This window comes from Scomber japonicus, chromosome 7, assembly GCF_027409825.1.
Source record: "Scomber japonicus isolate fScoJap1 chromosome 7, fScoJap1.pri, whole genome shotgun sequence".
In the NCBI taxonomy this organism is placed as follows: domain Eukaryota; kingdom Metazoa; phylum Chordata; class Actinopteri; order Scombriformes; family Scombridae; genus Scomber; species Scomber japonicus.
The window spans coordinates 7,926,069-7,946,525 of NC_070584.1; the positions used below are offsets into that span (position 1 = coordinate 7,926,069).

The 20,457-nt window shown below is 41.0% G+C and overlaps 1 protein-coding gene across 1 annotated transcript in view; it reads left to right on the forward strand.

Annotated features, from left to right (window-relative positions):
* Nucleotides 1–1,563: 1,563 nt before the first annotated feature.
* ryk (receptor like tyrosine kinase) overlaps nucleotides 1,564–20,457 on the forward strand; it is a 35,057-nt gene continuing 16,163 nt past the window's right edge. The window contains exons 1-7 of the mRNA XM_053322501.1: nucleotides 1,564–2,183; nucleotides 14,990–15,111; nucleotides 15,226–15,325; nucleotides 15,678–15,809; nucleotides 16,726–16,782; nucleotides 17,456–17,597; nucleotides 18,736–18,836. Coding sequence (XP_053178476.1) covers nucleotides 1,976–2,183; nucleotides 14,990–15,111; nucleotides 15,226–15,325; nucleotides 15,678–15,809; nucleotides 16,726–16,782; nucleotides 17,456–17,597; nucleotides 18,736–18,836 — 862 coding nt within the window. The 5' untranslated portion in view covers nucleotides 1,564–1,975. The remainder of the gene's footprint in view (nucleotides 2,184–14,989; nucleotides 15,112–15,225; nucleotides 15,326–15,677; nucleotides 15,810–16,725; nucleotides 16,783–17,455; nucleotides 17,598–18,735; nucleotides 18,837–20,457) is intronic.

Here is a 20,457-nt window from a genome sequence, read left to right on the forward strand (position 1 = left end):
TGCCCCTGTGGTGGAAAAGAATCACTGGGGCAGGTCTGTTTTACTGAACATCAATGATCTCACTCATCCACCCAAGTAACCACAGGTCTCTGAAAATCCCCTCAGATCAGAAAAAAAACATACTTCTCTGTCAGAGCCAGCACTACATCCCAAACACTTGTTCGCCGCTGCAGTCTCTTCGCTCAACAGCAAACCAAAAGTGAGTCTGACAAGTCCCGTAAACATCTCGACCTTCTGCACACAGACAGGTGACATATTAAAGGAAAACGTGATAAATCCACATGCTACCATACGAGTCATGAGAGGCCGCTGAATTGTTTGATGAGTGGGGAAATGATGTGTTATTATGATCTGACACCAAATGAGAAAACATCTTTCCCCCCGCCCCCCCACAAGAGAGTTTCAGAGACTCTGTGCCAAAGACTGTTTAAGCTGTTCTGGAGTTCAACATATCTGCTAAATCTCCACAGTAGCTTTCGATAGCCAGTATGCAACTAGTGTAATAAAGTCATTTACCATCCTGTGTTATGCATTACAATTCAATGTTGTGTACTGTGGTGTATTTTGGGCTCTTACTTCTAAAGCTTAGGCAGTAGCTGCACTTAAAAAGAAAAGTAATACATTATGTTTATCAAATGTCCATGTTTGCATATTTCTCATGTTGTTTTCATTCCCTCTGTGGCCTCATGATAAAGCAGCATGTGAGGGCAAAAGTCCCAGTGAAAAAAAGGCGATGATTTTACACCTAACATAAATAGTACACTTTGCATTTCACTTTTGGCACATGATTGAAGACCACTGACCTGACCTCTAAAACCAGCACCGCAGTTATGCATGATACACTTGATTGAATTTCAATCTTTTAATTTTAAAACTGATGTCATTCTGCACGCTCTGGTGGTCTCTGTGGATATGCCATCACTCATTAATTAAGCAACATTTGCATTTTTGGCATGTTTGGGACCAATCATCAAAGTTGGTCTCCAGACTGATTTTGCGGGTTCACTGCTGATGCCTTCAAAGAGCCTCGGAATTTTGACTTTACGTGAGTCCAATCTCTACCCAAATTTCCCAATAGCTATAATTGCACACACAGGCTTTATTTGTTTAAAATGCATTGAGTCCTTTTTTAAAAACAAAACAAACAACGCTACTAAAGAATGCACATACATAGATGAATCATAACAAATTACATCAAGCAAAAAAAGAAAATAAACAATGACAGGAAAGATGTAGCCTGAAGCTTTTTTTTCCTTCAATACAAAACTATAGTCCCAAAATACAGAATCAGATAATTCATTTGCTATTATATTCATACCGCAGTTATATATTTGTTTACTATGTTGTTTATAAATCTTTTTTTTAATTGACGAGGTGTACTACACATTTTTATTTATTTATTTATCTTCCGAGTGACACACCCAATCCTACTCGCTCTCAGTCTGTGGAGATATTTCCGATAGCACCTAAAGGCAACAGTCGGGGCAGAGCGCGCCCCCGCCGCCCCCCTCCTCCTTGTTCCGAGTGAAAACTGAGATAGTGAGGAAAAAGCAACGGGAGGAAGCACCATGGAGGGAGAAAGCTGGATGTATTAGCGAGTTTGTAACTTTTGGAGGGGGGACTTTACTTTCGTTTTCTCGTACGCAAATCAAAGTAAGTCAATGCAGTGATATCCGGTGTGTGGTTTTTATGTGCGGGGGAAAAAACGTCGTAAATCTCCCGAAGAGTCAAACATTCAACTGACCGCGGACGGTTAGCACAGCCCGACTGAAGTTAGCCTGTCTCTGCTAATAGCGAGAGAGGACAAAAAAAGGAAAAAAAACAAGCTAGTGGAAAAAGAAGTGGAAGCTACAAGTGGCGCTGCGGCGTAAAGTAACTCGTAATGTTGCCTCCCGGGATTAACTTCAGATACGGATGAGAAAATTGGCGGCTGGGGAGAACACCGAGAACAACTGCGAGCCAGGCGACTGCTGCTATGTCGGGGTTGATTCACGGCTCCGGCAGCCCGTCTGAGTCCCGGGGTTGGCCGCCGCACTCGGTGCTGTGGAGGGTCGGGGGCTTCTTCTTCCTCCTGCTGCTGGAAGGGACCGGCTGCCTCGCCAACCCGAGCGGCGTTTCGGGCGTCAACAACAACCACAGCGTCAACATATACATGAGTGTGGAGGAAGTGAAGAAGCTACTGGGTAAGAAGAAGGGTTTGAGCTCGGCCTGCAGTGAGAGCCAGCTGTCTTTAAACTTTGTGGCCAGTGTTGTGTCTCTCTGTCTCTCTCGCTGTGTGTGTGTGTGTGTGTGTGTGTGTGATGTGATGCAGTTGTGCCAGAGGGCCCCCCACGTCTACGGTTTTTCTTCTAAAACTGAACCAGAAAATCATTAATCCCTAGTTTAATTGTGTGGTTTTTAAACAGCTCTTGTATTACACGTACTGTGAGGTCAGTTTTGTAATTTGGGACCATCTAAACGCTCCTTAATCCACAGTAGAGCCTTTAACTTTGAGCCAAGGACCATGAGAGTTAAAGATATTAACATCAATATGTAGTCTTTTCCTATTTTTGGGAAATCTGTGGGTGTAAATCAGATGATTAAAGCCCTCATGTGAATGAAAACTAATATTGGCACTGAACTGCACCCTATGCCATCACAATAATAGGAGACAGATGGGTGGTAGTTAACTTTAAAAACAACAACTTTGCTCCAGATATAATGATCTAGATAAAAACAGAGCAGTCAATACAACTTTATATATCATAATGGGGTCTTCAACACCGTCACACACTGCATCTGTTATGCTCAGCTTTATACCACCTCTACAACGACATTTCATTGAATTTTCCCTTAAAACAACAAAGTCCCAAGCTCCATCATTAAACAGCTCCTCCTCAAAGCTGCAGTAAGAAAGGTATGCCGGTGTGTCATCAGAAATAGTGAAAAAGAGGAAGTGACCTAACCATGACTTTAAAAAACCACAGCTAGAGTGAAATATTTGGGATGGAGGTAAGTTTGAGGGGGATGGATGCACATAGATAGTGTCTCATGTAGGACTCATGTGTGGTGTATGTAACTGTCCTGGCTTCATTACTGGCAGGACTTGACCCGCACTGTATGTAAAGTTTTAAAAATCTATAGTTTAAAAGTTGCAGAAAATGTAAATAGTGACTTTTTGTTATAGACCTTGCAAATTGGACAGTACTGTGCTGTTAAAATGGGCTAATATCCATTATCCTGGTGCCAGTCTGCGAATTGATACTAAGTTGTTAATTTAGGGGTTTACTAAAGAAGTGTTGATGGTGCAGTTCCAAACCCGTCATTTAGCACGTTTTAATGAAGGGGTAAAAAGTGCTAAGAAAGGGCTCCATGTTTTGGCGGAGGGGAGTACGCTAATGTTACAGCTTCTCACGTTGACTAATGTGCAGCTGCAGATAAGTGCATCATGATCTTGTGATGGCATCAGTGTTTTGTTTTTTTGCACCAGATTTGAGTTAGGAGGAATCAGCTGAATGTTAGTGTCATTCATTCAGGAGGAAAATCTCAGGTGTGTCTAGATTTTAAACAAGAAGTTAACCTCGCATAGTAACACTGGTTTGCTTGTGACTATGTTTAGATTCTTTGATGTTTGAACATGTGCGTTATATTAATACTAATTCTCTGAGATATTTACCATTCATGTGTTGTTGAACGCTTAGATGTATTATATGTATTAAAATATGCAAACTCCGTCTTTCTAACACCAGCAACAACGTATCCCTCCCTCACTCCCCCCTCTATAATCCAGCTGGTGTTAGAGCGTAGGCTGACTCTGTCCCTTCCAGTTTCTCTCCTTCTCCATCACGCTATGGTTTAATCCTCTGTTGCCAGACCCAGGGCCTCTCGCGGTTTTGCCCGAAAACCCTCGTCTGGTCGTACAGAGAAAATTTCTTAATGTTTGACAACGACGTGGACTAAGAGAAAAAGAAAAAAAAGTATGTGCGGACAGAAACTTCCATGATGCTGCGGTAAATGTAGGAAAAATGTTGGAAGGAGGTGAAACTGGCATCATCCCCGCATTGGCAACAAGCTGCTGCTGGGGGAGTCTGACCACAGATTCATATGGAAGACCCAGAGATGACTTTGAGTGTTTTTTTAAAAGCAGCTGGTATAGAACTGGTGTTAGAGGAACAGTAAGATCATGTTTATTTAAACCTCATACTCTCCAGTTGAATAAATGAGCATAATGAATGAAAATACATCTCATATATCATGCATTCCTATTTTGCCTGGATGGAAACTGGTTGATAATGTAGATGAATGACACATTTCACAGAAGCATCCACTGATTTCAGTCTGACCTCAACAGGTTGTCCTGTTTTCTGTGTCGGCCCCCAAATAGCATGAATTAAGAAGTGCACTGTGTGTTTGTAAGATTTGCCTCACTGCACAGTCGCTACTAGCCTGGTGTGCACACATGCTCTAATACACTGTATATGTCTGCAAAATGAATATAATCTCTTAAAACTCTTTTCCAAACCACAAAGGCTTGACTTAGCCTGCACAATACACGCTTTATTTCCCAGTAACAGAAGCACAGGTGTACATATTTAAAGTTAACAGTGGTTGGATGCTGGTTCACGGTCATGCTGTAACCGGGACCCCTGATTAGAAAGGAGTCATGGTTTGTGTTATTAGTCACACCTTTGCTTTTCCTTCTATGGCAACCATGTTTGCTGTGAAGAAGGCTGATAGGACATATCTGCCAAAACACAGATAGGACACAATCAAAATTTTGTTTTGTTTTTGTTTTTTTGTAAGAGCCGCGTTGTAATTCAGCTGTGACACAAGTTATCAGCAATGTTTTAACAAGCTGGAAGAGCTGAAAGAGTAGTTTAACTGCTGCTTTCACAGGCACATTGAGTCCAATATATTCAATGAATTATATTTTCTGGTTAATATGTTGTCGGTTGTTGTGCTGTTGTCTGCATTACTGATGGAGCAGAAGGGGTTTAGTTGAGAAATGAACACTGCTCCATATTATAATCTATATATGTATAATATATTATGATGTTTGAAAAGAAAAAAAGTGGACTGTGCCTCTTTTGAAGTTTGAAAAACACCAGCTGACAGCTACAAATCTCCTAAACCACTCTATATAAATCACATAGTCACCCCCGACTGCTAACGAGCCAGCTCGTTAGTGTCATATACTGACAGCTGGTGTTTAATGACAGAATCTTCCAGTGAAATGATGAAGCACATTAAATCATTTCCACAAACGAGAAGTCAATGGACAGAGAATGAATCTACAGCTATTTGGATAATTGAATAATTGCTTTAGTGATTTATTTCAGCAAAGATATCAAACGTTTGCTTGTTGTATGAGGTTTACAGTGTCATACATGATTATTAACTGATTAGCTTTTGGATTTTGGATTGTTGATCTGAAAAAACAAGACGGCTGGCTCTACAATGTTGTAACAGGCGTTTTTCACTCTTTCCTGCCATTTTAGGAATGAAATGAATAAGTTGCTGCAGCCTTAAAATCATTGTTGGAAGCTAATCACCTGAAAAGCTCTGAATTGTGACCTTCAGGATTTGATATTGTTCAGAAACGTTGTGCAGAGAGTCCGTGAAGTGAAAGTTAACTTATATGAAAACTTACAGTGATGCTGTCAGTAGTTTGTCATTATTTCCATGTAGTTGTTAACGATGAATATTGTCAGGTATACTACTGATGTTGTATCATTAAGACTCAGTACAAACAAAAGATCTTGTTTAATATTACACAGAGCACAAATACAGGCCTGGATATTCATTTATAGATAATAAAAGGAGTTTAAGTCATAATCAGAAACTCTATTCTGATCATTTAGAGCCAGTTTCTCATTGGTGACTGTTACTGTATTGAAATGCAGTGTTCCCATGGCTCCTGTCCTCTATAAGATTTCCATTCATTGAAACTTACATATAATAGAATAATATTTTAATAAAGCATAGAGACATTATTGTGATTCGGGGGGGGCAAGAATAAATTACTTCAAGTAATTTATTCTTGCTGTGGTCTGTCTGCATTTTAAACAGATGGACCGTCAGTTGATAGCTTTCCCAAACAAGCCGATTCTCAGGGGAGCAGCAAGGAAAAAGGTACAGGAAGACGTCACGGTCCGACTGAAACGGGGTCTTCACCTACACAACAGCGTTCTTCCTCGATTGTTTCTGCACATGAACCGTCCAGCTTCCTCTTTTAATGCGCGTATCCCTACCCTCAGCTCCCATTATCAGCTCCGTCTCCAGACCTGCAGGCCCTGGGTTGGACTTGTGTTGCAGCTGCCAGCTCGAATTCAATTACCCCGAAAGGATCAGATTTTGCTTGGAAGGCAGTTGAAAAATGCTAAAAATCTTTGCCATCTATCCTCTTTTCACAAAACATGGAAGGTTTGTTGCGATACGCAGCGAGACTCATGGGAGAATCAGTCAGATAACACAGGAACAGAAGCTTTCAGGAATGTGTTTGAAAGTGTGTAACGGCAGAGAGATGAAGATATTTAAACTAGGGTTAGAAAGAAATGGCATTTTAATGGAAGGAAACCAATCCCAGGAGAAAAAAGGAGAATCAATGAATTGTTATTTTTAAAGTGACACAAAACTCTACTACAGTCTCTTCTAGAGCACAGGTTGAGGTCTTGTTTTGTCCAACTGAGCTGTAACCAGAGATCTACCTCCATAAGGCCCGTGACCTGAGCTATGACACTGCTTTTTTACAGGCTTTTCAATGGCTTTCTGTCTCTCTCCGTTTCCTGGCATTTTGACCGTCCATGCGATCACTCAGAGGATGAAGGATGGAGTGAAAATAAGTTGGGGTTTTTTTCTGTACATCCCAAGCGCATGTGCTCGCTGTCCTCCTATAATAATGACCTTTTTGAGCCCAGTTTTCCACAGTAGAATCACCCATTCGACTCTATCCCTCTAACACATTACTCCGAGGAATTTTCTCTCGGTGGAAAGTCAGCACTAAGAGAGTCTGTTTCCTATGTCCCCGCATGGCACGCTCACTGAGACCGGATCGTGCCGGCCGCCCGCTAGCAGCCGCGTCGGGGCCCTTTTTTCAATCAACCTAAAAACCAGAGCTCCCCGACCAAAATGAGCGTTCTGTAGAGACCAAATAAGCACTTCCATTAAATACAGTTTTTCCAATACTTTGCTTGTGGGAGAGGGTCGGCTCCAATTGTTGACAGACTCTAATCAGGCATTTCTCAGTTGTTCAGAAACTCCGCCGTGAACTACAACCACCTTTTTTGAATATTGCAATCGTTCCAACAGAAGAAGCCAACGCGGCCGTTATTTTCCACTCGCCCCAATCAGGTGAGTTAGGCCAGCGTTTTTGGTGTAATTCCTCCCGTGTAGCATGTTAAAATGATAAAAAAAATCAATCTCAAAGTGTGTATTAAAAAAAAAAAAAAAAACATCCTTGGGTTCTGAAGAGCATGACAGTTAACCAGCCTTCTTTCTCCTCCCCCCTTCTCCTCCAAAGAGCTGAAAGGCAAGCAAGGGCTTTGAAAAAAGAGCCTGTGAACTGTGAGGAGTGATTGGCAGCAGTATTCATTTCCTTCATGCCACTCGGCAAGCATCCTGCGGTTGAATAGGGGAGCCTCCGCTTTCACATCTTTTGTCTAAGAGCCGCCGCGCTCACAGGAGATTCTGTAAAGCTACGACCCGTTTTTATAAAGTTGTTGCCCTTCTGCGAAAATTGCACTTTTATAAAAGGAGGTACGCAGTCATGTTTCTTGTTTTATGTCATAAGATTTTGAGCTTTAATTCTATTCAGGCAACTGTCACACTGATACGTTGAAGCCTGCTAGTTTCTGCAGAATTTCTAAAACAGAAGATACTTTTTTTTCCCAGGAAAACACTTGCTAACCTTAGAAAAATAATAAAAATATTTAACCATTCGCACACACAGCCCCTGCTTTGAAACTGATGATGTATTCACAAAGCAGCCCATGTGAAACAGCATCCAAAAATAGTTCAGTAAGGTGGTGCGCTGGACTTCTTAAACGACCCTTCAGTCACCTCCAGATGAAATCATCCCACCGCATACAGCTAATCTTTTTTTTTTTCTCCCGCTTAAACCATTTGATATTTGTTTGTTTGTTAAGTAAACCAAGGCGCCCCCTTCCAGCAACAAATAAGCATCAATGAGGTGCTTATAATAGGACAGCGGCAGACACAGCCCTTCTCTTCAGATTCCTTTCCCTGGCCTCCATCCTTGTCTGCCCTCGGGGCGCTCCGCGGAATAAAAGAGGCAAACTGATGTATGGTCTCTTTGAAGTGAATCAAAGAAAGCCACAGAGATTGTGACTTCATGTGTGTGTGTGTGTGTTGTTTTTCTCTCTGAGCTGTAAGATACTTTGAAATGTCACGATTTTTGCCACCAGCGCTTCAGCAACAGCCAAGCTGGTGTCTTTGGTTAGGATGTTTTAAGTACTTTTGAGAGTGCTAACTGTCCTATAGCTTTATCTTCAGTCATCATTGTGCTGTTTTTTCCCTTTTTTTGATGCTCATCCTTTGGTAATATCAGAGAGGGTTTTTTTCTCTTGTGATAAGATAAAGCTTGGGCATGTCTAACTTTTCCTTTGGCAAGAAGAATGCACTGGTTATAGTAGGTTCCCATTTTACTCCATTTCCATCAAATACTGGCCCAAGGCAGCACTTCACTAGCCTGCACCATCAGACAGTCATCTCATCATAGCTGCAAACACATCTGAGTTCATCAAAATTGGCCATTTAGCATGAAAAATATGAACAAATTAGACACACACCTGTATTTGTTGCAGGAAAGTGTTTTACCACATATTTGTGATGCAAAAACCGAGCTACACAACATTATCCAACTTCAGCCTCAACGCCAGCAGCCAACAATTAAAAGCAGTGCAGGTGAAGCTCAGTTCATAATCATACTATTGTTTATGTCACTGTCACTTGTGTTTGCAGCTGTGCTTAAATCACAGCCCAGCTTATCTCTTCTTCTGTGGGAAGTTAACTGCGAGCTACGGTCGAGACGTCAGGTGATTTCCTGCCGAAATTGTTAACCCAGTGCTTCGTGTTAGAGAGGATGTTATTAAAGTACAGCGCACCTATTTGGGGAATCCAACGCCCCAAATCAAATTTGACTTTTTGTTTTAAAACATGCTTTTATTTTCAGGTGATACTGTTTTTTGTGAAACAAAATTTATAGCTTTGGTCACTTTTTGCTTAGATAACAAGTGAAAGCACATTTGCTTCATCACAGGCAGCGTTACTGCTATTAGAGACGGACTTTGATTTCATAAAGCAGCTGACTCAGCTCAGTCCACTATCAATTACAGTTTGTTTATTGTTATTGATTCTGCGCTAGCTGTCTTTCTTCTCGTGTTGTTTGATTGTTTTTAGCTTGGATTTGATAGATTAAGTATTAAAAAAACAGGTATAAGAGTTATTTACTTTGTCCTATGCCCTTTTCAAGCATTTAATGTTTATTATATGTGTATTGCTCATTGTAAGTTTGCTCTTATTTATAATTTTTTAGATTTAATTTAATTTTGACATGTCTACGTAAATAAAACCAATCAAAAAGCACTAAAATCACTTCCTGATCATGACTGTGCTGTGCATTTGCTGTCATTGTGCCAGCCAAGTAAAGCAGTCGTCCTGTCAGTCAGTTTAGATTAACTTGATAATTAATGATGGATAGTTTAACTGGATGAATGGTTGTAGGGGTGCTATGGTTCTTGACTTGACATGTGGACATCTGTTGTTGTTTTTTCAGCTGATGTGATGAACTGGGTGTTAAAATGGTACTAAGCAACCAGACCAAGTTCCAAAGTTTCCATGTTTTCTTTGTCGTTAGGGGTTATTTTGTGTAAGCTTGTTGTCATACCTTTCAAAATGAAATCAATGTTAAATTACCATGCAGAAATCCAAGGGAGCTGAATTTCTGGACATATTTCAGTGTGTTTTCTGAGCTCCTCTGATAATACAACTGTAGAGGTCATGATTACTTTTTTAACTGGTGTAGACAGAAGTAGTAATAACATTATTTCATCTCTTCACCATGTCTTGTTTTTACTTGTCAGCTGACACTTTACATGTTGTCTTTTTTCAATCACAGAGCAAAAAACTAGCTCGCTTCACTTTTTCAGCTTTTCCAGTGTCTCTGAGATCCTTCATACATTACTCCCCCTCCCCTTCCACTCCCCTCTCTCTCTCTCTCTCTCTCTCTCTCTCCTGCCTATGCCTAATTCATTCCTGTGGATTTGTTTGGAGTTTCCAGTTGATAGAGTTTCACGCAGGCCCTCATTTTCTCCCTTCCTCGGGTTAATGTGGCCGGTATCTTCCCCGGCGAGAGGCTGGAGAGGGGAGTGTTTATCTCCCGAGCGCTCAGGGATGGAGGCTTTGGGAGGTATAATGTCGACCGCGCGCACAACAGGGCCTTTGTTATATCTGTCCTGGACCTGACCACCTGGCCACTGCTACCTTTTGTCCCCCGTTTTTCAAAGTCTGCAACGCGATCCACTGGCTCGCTAGAGAACACCGCACGTCAACTTAATGCCCCAAAATGTTGAGACAAAGTAAAGATTTATTATAGCTGATTTGTCGCTGTAATCCATAGCTTCATGTTGACGTGTGGAGATGAAAGGAGCAGTATGGGGTTTTTTTTTTTTGGACTGATTTGATATGTGACGTTATGTAAAAGGTTTGTAATAACAAGGTATCCACGCCAGTCTCAATCTCTAAACCAGCAACCAAAATCAGCACGGGGGGGAAGTGAGCCTCCCATAGCTGAAAGAAGTGGAGCTTCTGATTGGCTAGCAACCAAACTGTATTTTAAAACAGTTCACATGTCAGAATGTATTTCAGATTTACAATTTTAAGTGCTTTATCTTTACACAGGTGCACAGCTATAGTGCATGTTTTTCTTATCGTGGTCTTGTCTGTGTAGCAATTAATTAAATTCTTGATCCGCCCTTTTTTATAGCTTGCAGCTATAGCAGCATGTGTTGTGTGCTCACATGTTTTCATTGGTTTATTAATGATGTTAGCAGTAGTAGCAGCAGCTGCACTGATTAACAAGCAGCGAGTTGTGCTGATGCTCACAGTGCACTTTATGTGATGTTAAATGATGGCTTTGGATAGGTTTGTTTTTGTTAGGTGTGTATATTGAGAGTTTTGGGGTACTGTAGTCGTTCCTCCTGTCCTTAGTGACCTCCAAAATGTATTTTGAAGTTTAGGGTCGTGGTCGTCATATGTAGGCTTAATGGTGGTGTTGTGTCCAGGCAGCAACCTACACTCCCCTATAAGGAAGGATCCCTCTGCCACAGCTCAGAAAGGAAACACACAGACAGAATTTCACACTTAAGGAAACAAACACTGTGGATTTTGTTGCCTACTTTTGACATCGGAGTCTCAGCTTCATAACCAGTGTGTAGAAGATGAATGATTATAGATCAAAAAACACCCCTTAAGTACAAAATACACATGACTTTTTTTAAAGATAAGCTCACTGAAAGAGATTTCTGCACACTTTATCTTCACTTTTCATCCTGCATTAAGATAAACTTCTCAAACCTGTAAAATCCTGCAAACTAGTATTTGTCTGATGAGGAGTTCCTCTGTTCCTCAGAGGCTTGTTTCCTTACACACTCCTTTCATGGCCATTTTACAGCACTGCCTACTGCTTTTAATGTTGTCCTTTATTGCTATCTCGGGTTTAGGTTTGCTAATACGTAGCTCAGTCTGTCACCACCCTTTGAGAGTTAAATCTTTTTTAATGACTGGTTACAGTGGAATTCACATTTTTAACCCTAATAATGGAAGCTGTTAAAGCACAAAAAAGTCTCTCAGGGCTGCTCTTCCTCTTCGCACTTGTGTTTTCTCACTTAGCTGTGCACAACATGCTTGAATCACCTGTCACTCACTTGATGAAAGCTGTACAGAAAGCTTGTTTCTGGACTGAGAAAAGACCAACAATGTCTGAGTATCAGAAACTAGCACTGCATTGCTTAGTTGAAAGTGTTTTCAGATCAGCGGGGATGATGTACAGTAAATCACTTGACACCAGTAGAGTTAAAATGGAAGTGTCCAACAGGAAATATTCCTTCACATAGCATGCTGCCAAGTTAGTGTGCTGGAGTTAACAAATGATCATGTTATTTTCCATCAGCATTTTTTTTTTTTTTTTTTAAAGAAGGGGAAAAAAGTCTTTAGTAGCAAACAGCAGTCAGTATCTTTTCAAATTGTGACCAAACACGAACTAAACAAGGAGCTTGTTTACAGGCGCAGCTTCTAGTAATGCAGTTTTCCCATTCCATCGAGCAGAGAGTGTGAGTCACTTTCATGCTTCAGCTTCCTTAACTTCAGCAGCCACTTATCCACCGTCATCAGCCTCAGTGGAGAAACAAGCCTCGCACACTGACAGGCTACCGCTGCCGGTCCCTTCACTTCTCATTTCGGAGCTGTCGCTGTTCGGGTGGATGGCCGAGGCGCCGTGGGAGGGACACAACTCGGGCCCCAGGCTCACACTGGTCTCTCTTTGGGCCTCTATGCCTGGTTGCGTAGTTTAATTGGTATCAAAGCAGCGCGGCCACATGTTGAGACAAGGGAGGCACACAGAGTGCAGCACGAGAAAGGCAATTATTACAGGACTTAGCTGTGTGGCCGTGTCGGCATCTGTTAAGGCGTCTGTTAAGTGCCTGCGTATCTGCACAAGGGGGCCTGCACCTACATAAGATATTGCACTTATAGATTTTATCACATTTGTATGCATGTAACACTCTGTTTTCCAGCTATGCCACAAGTAAGTAATTGTACTATGTCAAATGACAAGTAGGAGTGCTGTTAGCAAAGTAGCTTAAATAAGCTTTACACGGTAGAGCAAGAAAAACAATAGAAAGTAAATAAGTTTGATTAGAAAAAGATGAGTTTGTACAAGCAGGCTGAATCATAAGAACAGCAATAAAGTGCAAGTTGGTTTGTAATCATTTGCACAAATACAAAATTGTAGGTCAGACCACATAAAATACAAAGCATTACAAAATGTAATTAACTTTTCTGTTGTCTTCCCGTTGACCGAGCAACTGTTTATGAAGCATAAGGTATTAATTACCTGACAATTCTGTGTGAAACACTTAATTCCAACTTACTACCACAAATTTTACACTTATGTTTGCAAATTATGGTCAACAGGCCTCATTTAAATGAAGTTATACCTCATTTCTGAGTTAAAAAAGAAAAAGTAAATCTAAATCTGAGATCAGAGGAAAATATGTTGATGGATTATCACAGACTTATATGGTCAATTTTGACCTGAAGACAACAGGTTGGTCTAAAGCAAAGGTCAACAGGTCGGTCTTTGGTTTGGAAGTGAAAGTATTCAGCATTGTCTCAAGTCTTTGTTTTCCTGCCGTTTGGTTCCACATCTGAGCAGCACAGAAGCTTTAAAGGCCGCTCCTCCAACTGTAGCTTCAACTATGGGAACAACCAGCAATTCAGAACCATCAGACCTGAGAGCTCTGCAGGGTTCAGACCGGGTCAGGAGATCTGATGTGTATCTTGGACCTAAACCGTTCAGTGATTTATGGACACGCAGTTTTATTTTGATGTTGATACTCTTGAGAAACCGGTAGCCAATGTGGAGATCTGAGAACTGGAGTTTTACACGCTGAGCTTTTTTTTTGGTCCTTGTTACAACCCTGGCGGCATCGTTCTGGATCAGCAGAATCTGTCTGATTGTGGTCTTAGACAGACCTGTGAACAGTCCATTGAACCAGTGCGGCCTGCTGGAGATAAAAGCATGTACGAGTTTCTCAATATCCTGCTTTGACATCAAGTGATTTTGATTTTCTTATTAATTTACGACCACTGAGATTTAGGCCTCAATTCAGAATAACTCTGGAGTTTATAGCTAGATTTTTACTCTTCAGGGAGAGACTGTTAAGGTGAGCACAGAATACAAGTCTTTCTTCATTGGCCCCAAAAAAAACCGACTTTATCCTCATTTCACCAGAGAAAAATTTGGAATGTCCAGCTTCTAATTTGTTTAATGCACCACATCTTTGTAATTGCTTATTAATCATACATTTAATTTATAGACCTCAATTTTCATCTGGCATGTTTGTGAATTTTTCAGGGGGCAAATTCATCACTAATGAAAAGCCACCAATCTTATCCTTTGATACTAGTTTATGTAACACCCACCCACCTCCCCCCCCTGCGAGCTGCCAAATGCCTGAGAATGTTTTTAATTGAGCCAATGTGAGAAAGGTCTCTGAGCCGGAGCTCTGCGACAGCCCGAGGGTATTTGGGGGAGCCTGGGCACATTCTTCGCCCTCTTCTCTTTAAACTAGATACTTGATAGACAGACCCCACTCTGCCAGACAGACTTTCAAGGACCGATAGCACTGCCCCCAGGCAAGGGTCGGGGGATTTTCACCAGCTACACATTTGACTTGTATGACTTTCTAATGCAGCACTTTGTTACAGTGAATTATAAAGAAACACTACATGCAGGACCAGGGTCTTTATAAGATATGTGTTGAAAACTGAACGCTTGTACAGATTGCGGATGTCGTAATGCAACTTTTACGTATTTTTTCATCATAAGGCATTCCACTCCCATCCTCCTTAACCCTTCCCCTGCCCAAATTTTGTTTCCTGGCCACAAAATTGCGGTCATATTTTTTGGATGTTGTCTCACTTGAACGTTTTGAAGTTTTTCACTTGGGCACTCGGAGTTCTCAAGTACTAACAGATGTGTTTAGTCCATCTCTCTTATTGAGGGGGAACCCCCCGCCCCCTGATCCAAGCTGGCAATTTAAGTGGATGTTTTACCATTTTCCTCAGGCTTTCTGTGTGTATGTGTGTGTGTGTGTCTATAAATCTGCATGTAGATTAGAATTTTATATCCAGTCTAGTGGCTTTTTCTTCTGCTTTTTAAAATTTTTAAATTTCAGTTAAAGGCACATTTTTGTCTTCTGTCCTCACACAGGCCTGGATGCAGAGCTCTACTACGTGCGAGACGACGTGGTGAATCATTACGCGCTCACCTTCACTCTGCCTGTGCCCAGTGAGACCAACAGCCTTCACTTCACGTGGCATTCAAAGACCAAGGTAAGTCTCAACATCTGGAATTATCGACCAGTCACCTCAGCAGCTTCACATCCATCAGTTTACTGCCCATTAGCTCGTCCCTAACTTGTTTTTTTCATCATTCTCGGTTCATAGGTGGATTACCGGCTCGGCTTCCACGTGGAGAACCCTTTGGCCATGAACCAACCACGAAGCAACATCTCCATTCAGGGGGAGGTGCCCCGTGTTCCCTCGGGTTGGTCTAATATCCGCCTTCTTGATGTGTCATACACTCAAATATGCTTCTCGTTTGGTAGATTTGCGTCAGTAAATCCGCACTTCTGAGAACTTTGAGTTTGCTGCTTTTCTCAAGCAACAAATGCTGAGATGTTATCCTCATTTCTGACTATTCTCTAGCATAACTGTAACTTCTGACATTATGCATGTGAAGATTCCATGATAAAAAAGTACTGAGAAACACCTAGACAGTAGTGATCTAGTATATACAACACTTACAAATGTACAGCATTTCTGATATGTTCTGAGCACAGATTCTAATATATATTGCAGAAGGTCATATCTATAAATGTTTGTTTGTGTCTCTACAGTTTTTAGAGTGGACCTCTTCTGTTCGGGCAAGATAGATGGAGAGGCTGTTGTGACGGTGCAGCTCAATCTGACCATCCATGCCAACAACTACACAGTGCTCAACTTCAAGAGGAGGAAAATGTGTTATAAAAGTAAATTATTTTAAATAATAATTTTGAGTTGCCTTACAGGATGTTTTTTTTCTCTTTTTCAGTAGATATTATTTAAGCATCTGTAGAGTTTATTGATAGCAGATGTCTTTACATGTCATAGTACGAAAAGCACAGGTGCAGTTAATAATGTTAATGATGGCTGTGCATGCTGCCTGGCCCGGGACATCATTAGCGCTAATAGTGTTAATTAGTTTGACCTGTGCTTTTCCTGCTATGAGAAGTGAAAATGCGTGTTGGGTTCAGCCATTAGAAAGTATCCAGCACATAACCGTTAATGTAAAATACCGAGATACATCCTCTAAAATATGCTCTACAGAGACTTTGGATAGTTTGTGAACTCTCAGTATCGCTGTGTATCACATACTTTTAAAAGTTACAGTGTCAGCTCTGTGTTATTTTCAGACTGCCTGAAGATAACATTTTACCCAAACTTATTCCCTTCTCATTTTAGCCAAATTAGGAGCCACAACAGATTCTTGTGTGCCTGAGTGGTGCTCAAAGCATACGCCGAGCCACGTCCGTTTTTTGGAGCACCACTCAGCCTGTAGTGTCGTAACAGGAGGAAAACAATGAGTCTACTCACTTATTATAGTCAACTACTGAAACTTTTCACAGAGCTCACAATCCTTTTTTTTTTTTTTTTTTTTTGAAGCTTTTAAGCTCAATCTTAAATCTGTTTTGGGGTTTTCCCTCTCGCTTGGGAGGAAGGACTGGAGTAGTACTAGAGGGGAGAATACTGGATGTTGTTGATGAAACACAAACCTTGCTGCTTCTTTTTATCTTTCTCACATTTTTTTATCAATAGTAGGACTAAGGACTGTGAGGACGAGGAGTGGAGTGGCTTAATGTTATCACAGTTAAATGATTATTTATCTGTTCTACTCTCTTCTAACAGATTCTGACCAAAAGATAACCATTCCCTTCGACAATCAAACTCATCAACAGCCTGACTGTAAGTATTGTTACCTCCCTATTCCACTTACCCCTCTCTACCAGCGCCATGTGTTGTCTATCACAGATGGCATCAGCCCGATAAGAACCGAGAAGTCTATCTACATAGCAGTGCACATTGGCCGAACTTGCCGAAACAAGGCGTATGATTTCCAAAGAGAAGGATTCATTCCTATTGAAGTGCACTCCACCACCCCCCACCCCCCACCCCCACCCTATGGAGTGGTTGTCCTCTTCCACTGGGATTTATTCAGACCCTTTGTGAGCCTGTGGCCCCAGTAACAAAGTACCATTAGTGGGTTGTCTCTCTTCTGCTTGGGTAGGCCCGAGGAACCTGGGGCCCTCTGAGGCTTTTAGAGAGGTGATGAGAAAAGCTCTCAGACGCTAGATCCCAGGCGCAGCCCCTGCCTGTTCCAGATCTCCATTAAAACTAAGTAGAGCCCTCGGTGCACTTACAGAATCTCTCTGTCCCTCATGTCTTTATCCCATCACATTACCTCATATTTTTTGCTCTGTTTCCTTCATAATAGCAAACACAGTCGAAGCTTTCCGTAATAACAGTGTTTTGTGTGCGTTGACGCTATGGTTACCAAATGCCCCCCCCCCCTCGCCCCCACCACCCAAGTGGCTCCTCCACTGCGTCGGATTGTTAATATGTGTTTTGTTTTCTTCAGTAATTGGTGTGCCCACCCCCACCACCTCCACCCAGGTGTTTTACATAAGCGTGAGCGTCTGCTGCATTATCATCTTCCTCGTGGCCATCATCCTGGCCATCCTGCACCTGCACAGCATGAAGAGAGTGGAGATGGAGGACAGGTTTGCTTCTTTCATTTGCTGCACTACATAAACTAGTTGATACATAAAGTGTCTTAAAAATCACTGGGTGTAACTGACATGTGAAGGAAGATTGGAAGAGGTTAAATGGTATATGGTCATCTCATCTGACTTGGCCTTTGATTTAAATGCTGTTTGAAAATGATGTCAACTGGCAAACATTTATTTCATTTAAATTAAAACATACTTCCAATAACAAGAGTTAGGTGGGATCTTTCTTGGATACTTTTAGTTCTGAAACCCTCATACGGTATTTCATGTTGCAGCTCATGATGCTACAGAGTTAACTGTTAACATAGTTGGTTGCTTTTTATTGGACAGCTCTCCAGATGTTCCCTAGCAACAGATGTACACATTACAGGGGTCTCCACTAGCCAAGACATTAAGTGGTAATGGTACAACAGGATTTAGTGAATCTCTAGTTTAGGCTCACAGTTTTTACACAGTCTGTCCTAAAGCAGCATTGAGGTTCCAAAATGAACATCAAGCCATTTTTCTTGTTGTAATAATTCCTCCTGTTCATACTGGCCTCTTCATAATGCACTTATGTGTAATGTAAGTGATGCAGGACAAAATCCACAGTCCTCACTTCCTGCAAAAATAAAGTTAAAAGTTTAATTGAAGCAAATTTGAGGCTTCAGCTGACTCAGTTAAGCAGTGTCTTTCAGTTAATGCCAAATTTCCTCTTTTTGTTACGCTCCTTCCACTGCAGCTGAACAAGAACATCCATCGAGACACAAGGAATTTATTTTACTAGAGACTAAAACTGGAAGATAGAAGCTTCATTGTAGCTTCATATTAACTATTAAATACATTTTTGCACAGAAGGAGGACTGTGGATTTTATTCCTCATCACTGACATTGTAACTGCATTTGGAGGGGGTCTTCTAATGGTCACTATGAACAGGAAGAATGATTACAGCAAGAAAAACCTATTTCAGTGTTCATCTGGGCACTTGACTTGTTTTAAGACACACCAAAAAAATTGTGAACCTGTTATTTTTAAGAAGTTAGGAATAACTTTATAAAAAAAAAACAAAAAAAAAACTTAGTAATGGAGCTATGAACAGCCGGTGCCTCTGAATAACTACTCTGTGCTCTTCCTCTCTGTGTATTTCAGTGTGAGTGACAGTGGGAGCTCACAGGGTCTGTCTCAGCCGTCCACCCAGACCACACAGTATCTGAGGGCTGACACTCCAAACAACGCAGCTCCTGTCACCAGTAAGAAAGTTTACTTCCTCTTACCACTGTAACATTTACCAAAGCTTATTTTAAGGAAATCGGAAAAAATCCTGTGGAGACATGTTCATTTAGAAGAATACACTTAAAAGGGCCCAGGTTCAGGAGTATGATTTAGTCGGCCATAGTTTTATTTATTCCCTCTTCTCTCACTGGCATCCTAGAATGTGCATGCTTTTCCAAATGTGATAATTGACTGTGAATGACCAAATTATCTAAACTGGTATCATAAGTTTGTAATAAACAGCACAGTCGCTGTAGTGATGTTGTCTTACTTACTTTTTTCCCCCTTGCTGCTCGCCTTGTGACCCATTACTGTCAATGTGGAGCAATGTGTAAAGCTACTCACTGTGTGCTTTGTGTCAGTCAGTTGAAGAATCACGAGTGATCTTTTATATTGAAGCTGGCAGACACAGACCTACTCTAAATTGATATAAATATAGAACATGGTGTAGTACCACAGAAGTCTCCAGTAGAGGTCTCTCTGTTGTTGGTGTTAGGTGTCAGTGTGATTACTCACCCCGCCGTTGTTTTCTTGGCTGGCACCCGCTGTAATTAGTGAGTCTTCACTGTATTAGTGGAAAGTGGAAATAATCTGGCATGTGTTGCAGTGAAAACACAGACTTATAATTACAGTGTAAGTAATAAGGCTTGAAATCGGATCCAGGCCGCTATGGTAAGAGCATCATTATGGTTACCATGGCAGCCCCAGATTTCATAAAAATGCCTTACTTTTGGACAAAATAGTCAGAAGGGCATCCTCCTGCTCTCCTGCACTATAAACCAGTTACACACCTCATTTGTTGGCTATTCATATCTGTTGTGTTTCATGTCAGTAAACAGATTTTAATAGCTCCATTTTTAAATGTACGAGCACCTTTTTAAAGGTCACTTAATGCACTTTATAATCAAAGCACTTTATAAATTATTATTCATGTGTTGTATGTTGTCTGGTGCTGTGTGTCTGCTGCTTGTGTTTGTGGATTGTGTTTCTTTTTTAGCTACTATCATGCCCCTTTTTTTAAATTGCCCCTCGGGGAGAAATAAAGTGATTTGAATTGAATTGAATTAATAACATTATATCTCATTTGTTTAATCTGTACATAAACCAGTCTCAAAATGACAATTTACTGTTTTACGGGGGAGTTATGTGCTGGACTATTTGCTGGCTGGGAGCAGTAACTTCTTGGAGTCCTGCTGCTCTTGAACTGAAGAAAATATTTTTATATTTCATGAACTGTTCTCACACGCCATCAAAAAGAATTTATAAGGAGAAAGAAAAGTTAAATACTTATCTAAATGAAAGAAAAGTAAGGCCTTTCCCGTCTGTAAAATTCTGCCTGAATTTCTAGAGAAATTAATCTTCCTAGTAGTGTCACAAGAAGTTTTCTAACTACATAATGACATGACTGACCGTTTCAAATTAAACACACCAGGTTTTTTGTCATTTTTCATAACATGGAGTCCCATGCATAGTTAGTCACAGGCCCTAATTAGTCAGTGAGGTTCAGCTGTTGTTTTTCTGCATATATAGTTTGGTGTAAAGACAACTCATACAGGGAGGTATCTGTGGCAGGAATGGTGGGAATAATTAACACCTTGT